This window comes from Phoxinus phoxinus (assembly GCF_949152265.1).
Source record: "Phoxinus phoxinus genome assembly, chromosome: 17".
In the NCBI taxonomy this organism is placed as follows: Eukaryota; Metazoa; Chordata; class Actinopteri; order Cypriniformes; family Leuciscidae; genus Phoxinus; species Phoxinus phoxinus.
In genome coordinates, this window is record NC_136892.1 from 14,527,720 (window position 1) to 14,541,169 (window position 13,450).

The 13,450-nt window shown below is 42.2% G+C and overlaps 1 protein-coding gene across 1 annotated transcript in view; it reads left to right on the plus strand.

Moving 5' to 3' along the window:
* Nucleotides 1–7,451, plus strand: part of col23a1b (collagen type XXIII alpha 1 chain b) — an 82,893-nt gene extending 75,442 nt beyond the window's left edge. Inside the window, 18 exon segments of the mRNA XM_079585279.1 lie at nucleotides 134–160; nucleotides 430–483; nucleotides 576–638; nucleotides 784–810; nucleotides 908–982; nucleotides 1,071–1,106; nucleotides 1,201–1,245; nucleotides 3,066–3,146; nucleotides 3,231–3,284; nucleotides 3,376–3,432; nucleotides 3,515–3,541; nucleotides 3,642–3,710; nucleotides 3,807–3,869; nucleotides 4,436–4,462; nucleotides 4,542–4,595; nucleotides 4,751–4,837; nucleotides 5,858–5,896; nucleotides 6,037–7,451. Of these exon segments, the coding sequence (XP_079441405.1) occupies nucleotides 134–160; nucleotides 430–483; nucleotides 576–638; nucleotides 784–810; nucleotides 908–982; nucleotides 1,071–1,106; nucleotides 1,201–1,245; nucleotides 3,066–3,146; nucleotides 3,231–3,284; nucleotides 3,376–3,432; nucleotides 3,515–3,541; nucleotides 3,642–3,710; nucleotides 3,807–3,869; nucleotides 4,436–4,462; nucleotides 4,542–4,595; nucleotides 4,751–4,837; nucleotides 5,858–5,896; nucleotides 6,037–6,039 (888 nt within the window). The 3' untranslated portion in view covers nucleotides 6,040–7,451.
* The last annotated feature ends 5,999 nt before the right edge of the window (nucleotides 7,452–13,450 follow it).

Consider the following 13,450-nt stretch of genomic DNA (forward strand, 5'->3'; position numbering starts at 1 on the left):
TGTTTACTTAGATATACTCATATTTTGAATCTTGAATCTACAACTTCATGTAATTCAAAGAGATTATGCATAAATGAGGGTGACTTTACATACTAGCTACTGTAATATATATATATATATATTCCCCCTACAGGGACCAAGAGGACCACCTGGCATGCAGGTAATATGCCTGTGTGTGTCTACAAACATATGTGAATCACATACAGTGGTCCCTAAAGTATTTGGACACTTCAGACACAATTAAAAATGAATGTTGCATGCACCAAATGGCATTTATTTTGAATAAATACAGCACAATTACACGCTTAAAGCAGAACATGCACGTTTCTTATATTTCAAAATGTAAATTGATAGATATACTATTCGAAAATAAGAATATTTAACACATTATTTGGTTACAAAATCAATATCAATTGTTTTCTCATTAAGGGTACAAATGGTGTCAATGGCATTTCTGGACCACAGGGCCCTTTAGGGCCAAAGGTTAGATTTTTTTTACCCCCTCCAACTTTTTTTCTTTTCTCATAAACACAAAGACAACCATAATTTCATGCAGGAATTGTTTTTGCATATAGGGGGATCAGGGTGCTCCAGGTACTGAGGGGAAAAAGGGGATTGATGGATCCCCTGGCTTGAAGGTGAGCTGTCAGTTGAGAAGATGGTAATTGTAAAAGTAGATGTAGTTGTGTTTATGAGATATAGTTGTATTCAGGTCAGTTTACTGGGTAAATGCAGATACTAAGATAATACAGTAATCATGATCCTCTTCCTTTGGGTGAAAAGGGAGATGTTGGGGATCCAGGACCCCAGGTGAGTGTTTATTGAAGTCTTTCCCCCCATTACATAAATCTGTTCTCTTTTAACATCTCAGATTCTTGACAGTCATTTCCAACTGTCTCTCCCTCAGGGTTTGCCTGGAGAGAAAGGAGCTACTGGCTTCACAGAAAATGCTGATCTGGCTGCTAGACTCAAAGCACTGCAGGTATATTTTAGTCAGAAAAAAAAAGTAAAATCCTGTGTGAAAATCCCTCTATTACCTTTTTGTATTCATATTTTCTTTGTATCAATAGGGGCCTCCAGGCCCTCCTGGAGAGCAAGGGCCAAAAGTGAGTGATATATTTTCACTGAATTGCATGGACATTCAGCAGTTTCCATTGCTGGAATATTACTACATTTATTTCAAATATGTATTTGTAACAGGGAGAAATGGGATTACATGGAGCGCAAGGACCTGAAGGAAAGCAGGTTGGTTTCTACACAATCTGATTATACTTAAGCTGTCTCAACCAATCCGTGACATTTGGTGACTGTGCTGTATTTACATGCTGGATAGAAACAGAGCTGGCGCCAACCCAGGACACATGAACTGGACGGGCATTCATAATTCTTGAAGGGGCAAAGTTATTTTTTGGGGATATATATTATATATTCTAGGGTCTCTATATTCTAGCTGAGCTACCAGTGTGAATTTTATTTTAGAACGTTATTTTAAAACGTTTTAATTCCATGCAGCTACACTAAATGACAGATGTATCGCTTTTATTTTATTTTATTCAAAACATTCGCAAATTTGTTAATTATATCATGAACCATATGATATACTACGATTGTCAAATATGTGGAAGTGAATGTGTTTTGTCGCCTTTATAATGATCATGTTAGTTGATCTATAACGCATGATGGCCACAATTCAGAGAATCAGATGTGTTGGATTTACAGCAAGTAAATTCATCAATTTCTCCTGAAATATAAAAGTGAACTGGGAGATGAATAGAGAACTCTTTCGTTCCTCCAATCTTAACATCCGAATCAGCCGAATAAGTGAGTGATGTAAAATGAAGTCATCTGTTTGCTAAACTGCTAGACAATTTTTGATATTAAACAAAATTGTTATTAAAAGGCCATTAAGCCGCAAAAGAGACTCTTTCCCCTAAATTAAAACTGAGGGCGCAATGCCTCGTGGTGCCGGCCCTGGATAGGAATGGTGGCTAGCAAACAACAATCTCTTGGGTTAAATTTGATCTTGAAAAGAAAACTGGGAAAAAACGAAGACAGTGTGTATGGAGCAAGGGGTGGTAATTACCTCACTAATTAATCTATCGGATATTTTATTCCGATCACTATCGGATTTATGCAGATCACTATGCAAGTGGGAGAAGCCTCATGTTATGGTCGTCACGATCGCAGATGGCTGTTTTTTACCTACTGTACATGATGTGAGAACAGTTAGCTATTTAGGTTTGTACGTTAGCATGGACTCACTAACTTTAATTGTTTATTAAACTTAATGAGGGTATGCCAACCAGAAAATTTATGTTTTCGCCTTCATTGAGATTGGGGTTGAATCCTTAGGGAACCAGGTTACTGCGCTCACATCATTGATATAATAAATTAACCGGGCTTCAGTTGTTCATTTGTGCAGATAATTGGTCCGTTCGCGCAAATCTTATCACACTTTTGAAAAAAACGCTGGTGAATGCACGCACAGTACGGTGATTCAATACATAAATACCCATGCCAATTCTTTCAGGATGCCTGGAATTCGTGGTAGTACCCCAGGCACATAGTTTTAGCATTTTTGTAGCATAAACACCAGAAAACCGATGAGAGCTTCAGATCTTCCAATGTTTCTCTATGGCGCTGAAACCTAAAGATGTCCGAGTTCCGGTCCTCGTGCAACTGATACTCAACTGCCATTGGCTCATCTGCGTTTAAGGGGAGGGGCTTACCGATAGGTCAATTGCATCATCAGGTTTAGCACTCTTATTTGGTTTTTAATTTGACGGTTGTGGTAGAAGTCACACTACAGGACTGTGCGTCAAATCTTCATACACTGCCAGAATTTTGTCTGAGGTCAAATTTGATCGCGATGGTCATTAACCAGCCATCGCCGAACATGTCAAACTAACAATCAAAGACTTCAGATTTTGGTCTAGGATCCAAGTAATCTTTTGGGGTTCACAAAATTTGCCTCAGACGGCCAAATCCTGGCCAAAATCGTACAGTGCAAACCTGGTTTTAGTCGTGCAAGTATACTGCATTATATAAGGTGATGTCTCATCCAGGGCCACAAGGGAGATAGAGGTGATGCAGGAGAGCCTGGAGCAGCTGGAGAAAAAGGGGATATTGGACTGACAGGGCCTTCAGTGAGTATTTACAACATATAGCATGTGACGTTTACTGATGTTTGTTTACTACAAGGATTATGTTATTGTATCATCGTGTTTTAGGGAGCAGCAGGGCAAAAAGGAGATAAAGGAGACTCTAGGCTTGAGGACAATTTGGTGAGTTTAACGCACACTCTACACATTTAAAATATGAAGAACCTAATTCAGATGTATCTTAATTGGACTGATCTTGATAACTCTCTTGTAGGCCCAGATTATCTCTTTGCCTGGCCCACCAGGGCCTCCTGGACCCCCTGGGCATGCCGTAAGGAGGAATACAGTTTACTAATAGTTCATAAGTTTTTTTGTTAAGGAAAGCTAAGAAGACTAACCATTTTTTTTTCCAGGGATATCATGGATTGCCTGGACCCAAGGTGAGACTGTGATGTATTGTTGTAAAGGAATTACCCTTTCTGGTGCATTTTGTGGTCATGGCAAATATATATTTTTTAATGAATTTAAAATGTAACACAGGGAGAGCCTGGTGAGGCAGTCAACGGAGAAAAGGGAGATGCTGGAGAGAAAGGTCCATCTGGGCAACGAGTAAGTTTTGTTAAAAAGCCAATATGCAGAAACCATTCCAAGACTTGTATAGATGTGAGAAGCCTGGACAGATACAATTCTGCTTGTTGTGCACAGGGTCCTCAAGGCTTTCCAGGGTCTAATGGCTTAGTAGGCCTGCCAGGTGCAAAAGGTGAAAAGGTCAGTGTTTTATACACCTTAAAAAGACAAGACAATAAGTCTGAAAATAACAATAAGTTCTGTCATGAAACTCTAGATGGTGTAGCCTAATAGGTCCTTTAACTCAACCTGCTCGTAATCACATCATTCTCTATAGGGCACAGCTGATTGGTTCCTGCTGTATCAGTAGACAATTAGCTTGCGTGCTCAACCTTCAAATATTTGGGTAGCATTTGCCTTAGTAGTGCAGAGTGCTTTCAGAAGCCCTCCACCTTCCCCAGCTCCACCTGTATAGATCTGCTACGGGTAATTAATGAACTCTATATTGTACAGCAGAAGCAGCATGTCTTCTCATAGCAGTGTGTCGTGTATTAGCAGTAACAAGTCCTGTACTTGCTCTGCAGTAGCAGCAATAACCTACAGCAGCAGGAATAAAACCAAAAGCAGCAGCGTAGCAGATCTATTCCGCCAAGACCAAACACATCAACATTGTCTTACCTATTACCATGCCAAACACTTTGAGAGTTGTCATGACAGAACTAGGCCTGCATATAATGCTAATTCTTCTCTCATGGTTTGTTTTCAAGGGAAAACAAGGTGAACCAGGATTAGATGTAAGTGATTATTGTGCTAGTGGTTACACACTCGAGTATATTAAGTAATTACTTACTGAACATGGCTCTCATGTGACAGGGTTTCCCAGGGCTTCAAGGAGAAAAGGGGGAGAGAGGAGACAGGGGAGAGAAGGTTAGAGAAACAAATACTTTATTTTCAAGAATTACTGTTTGTATGTGGGTAATACTGTATATATGGTATATTGTTATAAAATCAAATCTCAAGCCTGGTGTATGCTGTTCGAGTACAATCTGACAAAGCAAACTATTCTTAATTTCTCCATGCAGGGTGAGAGAGGCTCAATAGGAAAGAAAGGTCTGAAAGGACAGAAGGGAGAGCATGGACCTCCAGGGCTTGATCAGCCTTGTCCTGTGGTATGTAATGAAACCCTGTGCATGTTGTTTGGAAAAAATAAATGCAATGCTCTTTTCTGTCCCTTTTATGCATGTGAATAGCAAATTCAGATCTGTGTGAATGAGTTTACAACAGCTAGGATTTGACATGAATGGGTTTTACTGACAGGACACCAAATGGGGTTTGAGAGAATGGTGGGGAGGCAAGGGTTTCATCAGATGCCCCTTGGCCTTTGGTACAGTATTTTTAAACTTGTGTTTGTGCTCACATGTTTCATCCTGGTGCTGTGGGTTCCCCTGTCCTCAACCATGAGATCTAATTCAGGTGGCTTGGCATAGACCATAGCTTCTGAACTACTTTATCACAAGTTATCTTATAGTCTCTCAATTTGCAAAGCAGTGTTCCCCCATATACAGAATAAAATTCTGATTAGGGACATGCACAACTGCACATCTTCAGAACCAACAACTATGTGGAGCATTTAAACATCTAGTCAGTGCCAAGGAAGAATCTTTTCAACCAGACACTAATTGTGTAAGAATGTTCTCAACCAATTGACAAAATCAAATTACCTTACTTTCAACAATGTTAACACTTTGTCCTAAATATGAAAAATAAAGCTAAAATATATATATTTTTAAGTTTAATTGGATTTAACAACCTCACAAATTACAGACTAGTTGGTTCATGGACAACTATTTGACCATCCTATCTGATCCCCAATTCTAACTCCATTGTAAGTGTTCATATCAAACCTATGCCTTGCCCTGTACAAATATAGATCACATGAGAGAAATAACTGCACCCACCTGGGTTTATGATTTTGTCCATCTGAGCTGTAGTGATGATGCGAGCATGATGTGTGCTGCGTTTCACTTTCAGATTTACTCCCAAAGTTGTTCCTCTGTGGGGTAGTGTGCTTCCTTTAGTCTCACATAATCATTGGTGGCAGTCTTCATATGTCATTCGCCATTCCTTCATGCCCCATCAGTAAGAACTTTGAAACAAATCATTGATTTTCTTTTCTTCTTTATTGACAGGGGCGAGATGGCCTGCCCATACCAGGATGCTGGCATAAGGTATAATTATATATGTCATCCGGGGAAACTATGAGTCCTGCTAGTTTTCCCAACATCCTTGACATAAAAATGAGGACATTGCATTATGACTGCTTCTTGTGTGTGTCTCCTAACAGTTTTCTCCTATTGCTTTCTTGCAGTAATGACTAACCTGGAGCATGGAATTTGTACATATTGATATATATTTTGCAAGTAACGTTTGCTTTTTTTCTCCCAAATTTTTTTTTAGTAATCTCTTTTTTAATAAATTGGGTTTTCATACAGGAGCCCCTGCAAAAATAATGTCTGTATCGCTGCATTAACAAAAGAGGGGGTCTCTACTGCCACAATAACAAGTGTAGAAAAGCAACGAAGAGAGTACTATAGGTGCTGAGACTGTACTGATATTGAGAAGAGACGTGAACTCAATGCTTGTGGATGCCAAGCGAATGCTGCTGATGTCCTTAAGGAGAGAATGGGTCTTAAACCAATATAACCCGGAACTTTCTAACAGACTGACCAATGCATCTACATATATGACTTCAAATGATGACTTCTTCACTGGCTGTCTTACTTTTCTGGGTGCCATTTGAACCAACCCCATGCATTCTTCATTAAATATTTGCTTGAAAGGAAGAGGCTTCAGAGCATGTTGGCAAGGACAAGCAATCGTCCAAGGCCTAAAGGACGCTAAATGGAGTGAGAATGCTTTGCCAAAGTTCAACTGGATGTTTCAAATGAAAGGGCTCGTCTGTACTACAGGGAGGAACGTGATGTGGATATTGCACTGGATTTGTACTGGTGTACATATGGACAAATCTGTACTCAGGAAACTCTTTTCACTTGGTCAATAGGAAACCGCATACTATCTTTTGTTCCATTGCTCACTAAAATACACCAGTGGGGGGTGGGGGAAAAAGTATAATAACTGATATCAAGTAAAAGTCTTGTCTGTTTATAAGAAGCCTCACTGAATAAAACTACTTTTAGTCTTTTATTCATTGTTTTTGTGAGGGGTTGTTTGCATCCTCAATGAGCATTATATAAAGTTTGTGTAAATAAAATGGATAATTTTTACATTTAAAGGCTAGTATGACTTATTGTGTGAATAACGTTTTACTGTGAATTGTTTTGTGATCAATTGTTTTTCCCTCATTCTGTTTTAGGGGAACCCCTAAGGCTTAGGTGACTCTTTTAAGGGAGAATCTTTCTTAAAAGGAAATAAGGTAGAAACCAGGGATGGTTGTAAAAATTTTTTTACATTTCTGTCTGTATCTTGAAGTTCTTTTTTAAGCATTGTGTTCAAAATGTGATTCAAACTAGTTACAAGTGTCTGCTATTAAATAACAGAGGTTATCTTTGCAGCACAAACAGAAAATGCATGGTTTTCGTTTTTAAACACAAGGAGATGTTACAAACATCACACCTTTGGTGTGAAATGTTACAATTCACACCAAAGTCCGGGTTAGTTGTAACACCCTAGGATATAAAATTATAAAATGAGTAAATGTGCACCCGCTTTAACAATTGAACAATATTTTTGTGTTACATTAGCATCATAATAATAAAACAGAAAAGCGTGTGTGTGTTTTCAATATTTTCCCCATCTTCATGTTTTGCACTGGCACCACTATAAATTGATAGTTCTCTCCTAACTTTATCCTCTCTTGTCTTTAATACTGTTTATCCTACTTACATCACATGGACACCATCCATAAAGTGCCTCAGCTGCCCTCATCAGATATTCTCTTGTTCATCAGCGAAGACCTTATTTTCACTGTGGTAGCCTACATTCGGAAGTTCTCTTCTAACATCTTCCTCTTTTTGCAGAATCTGTACATGGTTTCAAGACAAATGCCAAACAATTTAACCGGTAACCAGACAGTTGATGTAGTAAAAAAAAAATACTATAGAAGTCAATGGGATCCATTAACTGTATGGTTACCGACATTCTTCAAAATATCTCCTTTTGTGTTCAGCAGAAGAAAGAAATTCATACAGGTTTGAAACAACTTGAGGGTGAGTAAATGATGACGAAATTTTCATTTATAAGCTAACTACTCCTTTAACTTGTGCTCGTGAGAGACCGTCATTCTCCACAATGATTGGCGTAACGTGAGATGAGATGGAAGATATATGTGTAACACTAGAGGTCGACCGATAGTGATGGATTTTAAAAAGATTTTACTGATACCAATGTTTAGGTTTGACCGTACGTGCCGATAACCAATTAATCAACCAATATTTGTAAAATGGATACTGGATAAAAAAAAATATTGGTGTGGGGGAATTACTGGATCCGTTGTTAAAAGCATCTCCAACCTCACAGATCAGTATAGCCTCAATCTGGCTCTGAGGATACTGGATTATCCATCCACTTTGCTCAAAGTTTTCCCCCTTCCCGTCTGGACGTAGATTTCGAATGCCCCCAACAAATGCAAAAAGTGCCATTACATCATTTATGCCGAGGAGCATTCAGTTACTGAACAGATCAGACACAGGCAGGCACATAGGCATTCTATAATGTGGACTATTGATTATTTATTTAATTATGTATTGATTCATCTTAGCTATTGGACTGATGATTGCATGTCACCACCATTGCTGCGTTTGTTGTTTTTGTTTTGTTTTCTGTATCCTCTATGTCTACAATGTTGTTGGATGTTTGGTGTTTTTTTCATCTGTGCTAAATGTTTAATGTGGCTCCCATTGAGTGCAAAACAAATTCCCCTCGGGGCAATAAAGGTTTCATTCATTCTATAACCTAGAAACATAGGTAAATATCATAGGTAACACTTTTCAAGTCCCATTTTTTAACAAGGATGTATTAGCTAGCTTTCATGAACTATATGCATTATGCAATATACATTTTTTTTATTAATATTTGAGCAAGACAATTGTAACTTGATCATTCATGTTAGTTCATACTAGTATTAGATAAAATGCAAATTAAATGTCAATTTAAAATGTATTAGTAAATGTTGATATTAACAAACTAACAACAGACTATACTACAACATTTATTAACCTAATGCTAAAAATGTAATCTTATTGTAAAGTTTTACCATTTCATATAAATCCAAAGAGTCTGCTATGCTTAAAGATGGTCTCGAAAACAAGAATAGCCTTGAGTAACGTTACTACAGCACAGTTACACTAAATCAAGTTACTGAATTTGTTTTTTAATATAAAGTTATACATGCATATATTGTATCAGCTAGTATTTGATTATTTTCAAATAAACTGAATGCACGCTAACCCAAACGTTACTTGGGTTACTTTAACTAAATGCTAGCAAACCAAGGCATTGTCATTGCTAGCACAATTACAAATGTAACTGACCATTAACGTAAACTTAATAAAGTTACTGAAACAAACAGCAAATAGCTTTTGATAACAAAAAGATGCATTTATCTTTATATGTTTTTTAAAATTCGATGTTGAATTCTTGAAAGCCAGCAGTTCGTGGTGTTTCGGTTGGCACAATTTGCAGCAAATTCGCCAGGAATCATTCTTGATGCCTATCTCAAACATCTCTCTCAGATAAGGCCAAGGATGATTGGGAATGTCTTGCTGCTTGTCTGCCGAATCTCTGGGATCTCCATTTTCTTCATTTTCAATAATGTCGCCGTCCATACTACTATGTGCTAACGTTACTGCCATCAAGCCGCAATGATTTGCCGTGAATGAATGCCGCCGAATCTGTCGAGTCGTCTTGTAGTGGTGCGTCAAGTGCAACGTATATTCCAATCCAATTAGATTGAATTCGGTATTGATGATGCGAAAAATAATAACAGTAACACTGAAATTATTTGAAACTTAAAGGTGCATTAAGCAACTTTTCATGTTAAAAATACCCGTTTTCTAACCCATACATGGTTAAACAATTGCCCGATGGGCTGAATGAGCCCTTCTCTGATCACTGAGATTGTCTCTATAATCCTGTAAAGTAAAATAAATAAGAGGGATTCGGGCCGGAATTTCAGACTGGGCGAGACGTCATGCGCGTTCACGGCACGCTCACATAGCTATGTCTGGCAGGTTTGTGTATTCGCCGGCATTCTCCGTAGAAGACGGATTGTAAGAGACCTGCTTGTAGTTCATTTCAAACACCAACGCAAACTCCACGTAAGATAAAAAAAGAAAACTTTTGTCTAGTGCAACCAAAAGGGCCAAATTGGACTCAGACAGGCGTCGGAATAAGACAAGAGTAAACATAGGGAAGGCTTTCAACAAATGGAGAGATCTCCGGTCTGCTTTTGCTATTCGATTAAAACAGTTAAAATATCTTGAGTGTGATATAAAATGCTGATATATAAGTTAGATAATTAGACACAAATTTTGAGCAAATTACTGCTTAATTAGGATGTATTGCTATTGGAATATGCTACTTAGCAGATCAATAACACAGGCTAAACCCCCGGATATCTTCGGCGGATTAGCCTGTTTGGTTTTTATGGTAACGTCATAGTGCCATTTAATTGTTTATTACCTTGAGACAATTGAGTGTACTTTTTTGACCGACTGTGTAGCTTTGAGCTTTTACAAAGTAACAACTTATATTGTTAATGAACGTATTTCCATAATAATAAAATCATAAGTGGATACAGTAAACGCATAACACAGTTCAAAATGGAGATAGATGGAAATAAAAAACGAAGTTTTCTACTACCCCCGTTTTTCCCTCACACATAAGTGTGTAATTTACTCAATTGCCTTTCCTTTCACATATTTAAAATGACTTGCAGATTTATAACTTTATTACCTCTGAAGACATTATGATTGTAAACAAAAGATTTGCGGCTGATGCTCCTTTGGTTATGAACAGCTCTTGCTCGTGCAAGCGTGCGTGTGCGTGTGGTCCATGAGCGTGCACATCTCTGGCTGCAGTTTTGGCTTGCCGCCAGAGGTGGCATAGTTCTGCAAAAACTCAGAATCTTGCGCTATGCACCTTTAAGTAACGAGCCAATTTTGTAAAATGTAAGGAGTAGAAAGTACCGATATTTGTGTTAAAAATGTAAGGAGTAGCCTAGAAGTAAAAAGTCGGCACAAAAATAAATCTACTTGAGTACAGTAACAAAGTATTTGTACTTCGTTACTTCCCACCTCTGGTTACAATAAACAACTCGAGTCGCCAGTGATAGTTTTTACTTGGCCTCTAGAGGCTGCTCTCGCTCTGTATAATTCCAGTAGTCTCTTGTAATGACAGCACACTCTTCTCAGCCGCTCCAGCAACGGACGCTACCCGGAAAAACTATCGGTATGGAATTGTGCCGATAACGATAGTTCCACCAATCCACTATCGGTACCGATATATTCTGCAAAACCGATTAATCGGTCGACCTCTATGTAATTGTCACGACTAGGCAGATGAAGCAAGCAGACGAACGTGGATAGGAGTGTAAACAAGGTTTATTCCAATAGCAGGTGTAACAGAGTGTAACAGCGTGCAACATAATACACAAACACAAACAATACCGGACACTGAACAGATAACAGCCAGGAACTCAAATACACAGTGATGATGAACACAAATGACAGGCAGCTGTGAGGAAGTGATCAGTGTCCATGGTAACAGATAGGTGGCGGGAAACAGACAAGGAAACACAGGTGAAGACAGGTGACACAGATGATGACGCTGAACGGGTGGATAATTGAGGGAGTGAGTTCAGGTGTGGAGACACAAGGGATTCTGGGAAGTGTAGTGCAGACTAAGACAGACGAAGACTGTGACATAACGCCCCCCTTCAACAAGGCGCGACCTCGCGCCGTAGAACAACAAAGGGGTGGGGGGGTGGGCGCCCTGGAGGCTGATGAAGGGGTGGCCGATCTGGAGCAGGAAGCCTCCAGGGCGGAGCAGGACGTGCAGGCGGCCAGGGCGGAGCAGGACGTGCAGGCGGCCAGGGCGGAGCAGGACGTGCAGGCGGCCAGGGCGGAGCAGGACGTGCAGGCGGCCAGGGCGGAGCAGGACGAGCAGGCGGCCAGGGCGGAGCAGGACGTGCAGGCGGCCAGGACCCTTCGGGCGGCCATGGCGGTGTGGACCCTTCGGGCGGCCATGGCGGTGTGGACCCTTCGGGCGGCCATGGCGGTGTGGACCCTTCGGGCGGCCATGGCGGTGTGGACCCTTCGGGCGGCCATGGCGGTGTGGACCCTTCGGGCGGCCATGGCGGTGTGGACCCTTCGGGCGGCCATGGCGGTGTGGACCCTTCGGGCGGCCATGGCGGTGTGGACCCTGTCGGAAGGGCCTCCACGATACCCTCAGAGGACTTATTGCCCCCCCCCAAAATTTTCTTGGGGAGGTCAGCACTGGACAGGACCAGCAGCAAAGATGGGTCTGGACTGGACGGGACCAGCGGCGAAGAAGGCTCTGAGCTGACCGGGGCCAGCGGCGAAGGCGGTCCTGGGCTGGATGGGACCAGCGGCGAAGGTGGCTGTGGGCTGGATGGGACCAGCGGCGAAGGTGGCTCTGGGCTGGACGGGACCAGCGGCGAAGGTGGCTCTGGGCTGGACGGGACCAGCGGCGAAGGTGGCTGCGGGCTGGACGGGACCAGCGGCGAAGGTGGCTGCGGGCTGGACGGGACCAGCGGCGAAGGTTTCTCTGGGCTGGACGGGACCAGCGGCGAAGGTGGCTCTGGGCTGGACGGGACCAGCGGCGAAGGCTTCTCTGGGCTGGACGGGACCAGCGGCGAAGGCTCTGGGCTGGACGGGACCAGCGGCGAAGGCTTCTCTGGGCTGGACGGGACCAGCGGTGCAGGAAGCTCTGGGCTGGACGGGACCAGCGGTGCAGGAAGCTCTGGGCTGGACGGGACCAGCGGTGCAGGAAGCTCTGGGCTGGACGGGACCAGCGGTGCAGGAAGCTCTGGGCTGGACGGGACCAGCGGTGCAGGAAGCTCTGGGCTGGACGGGACCAGCGGTGCAGGAAGCTCTGGGCTGGACGGGACCAGCGGTGCAGGAAGCTCTGGGCTGGACGGGACCAGCGGTGCAGGAAGCTCTGGGCTGGACGGGACCAGCGGTGCAGGAAGCTCTGGGCTGGACGGAACCAGCGGTGCAGGAAGCGCTGGGCTGGACGGAACCAGCGGTGCAGGCTGGACGGGAAGTTCCCCTGGAAGGGTACTGGTGAGATCCTCTTCTCCGGAGAATACCGTAAAGGAAGAATTGCAACTCACCAGCACCCATTCCACAAAGGCGGCGAAATCATCCAACGGGCCTTCTCCAGACAACTGCTCTTTGCACGAGCCATTCAGACTCACCCGGTAGAATGTGCTGAGGCAGCTGTCTGGGTAATGGGTGAGATACGCGGTCTCCAGAAAACTCTGGGTGTGGTCCTCCAACGATTGATCCTCCTGGTCCATACATAGGAGGCGGACAGCGGGGAAATCCATATTTGTTGGTCCGGTATTCTGTCACGACTAGGCAGATGAAGCAAGCAGACGAACGTGGATAGGAGTGTAAACGAGGTTTATTCCAATAGCAGGTGTAACAGAGTGTAACAGCGTGCAACATAATACACAAACACAAACAATACCGGACACTGAACAGATAACAGCCAGGAACTCAAATACACAGTGATGATGA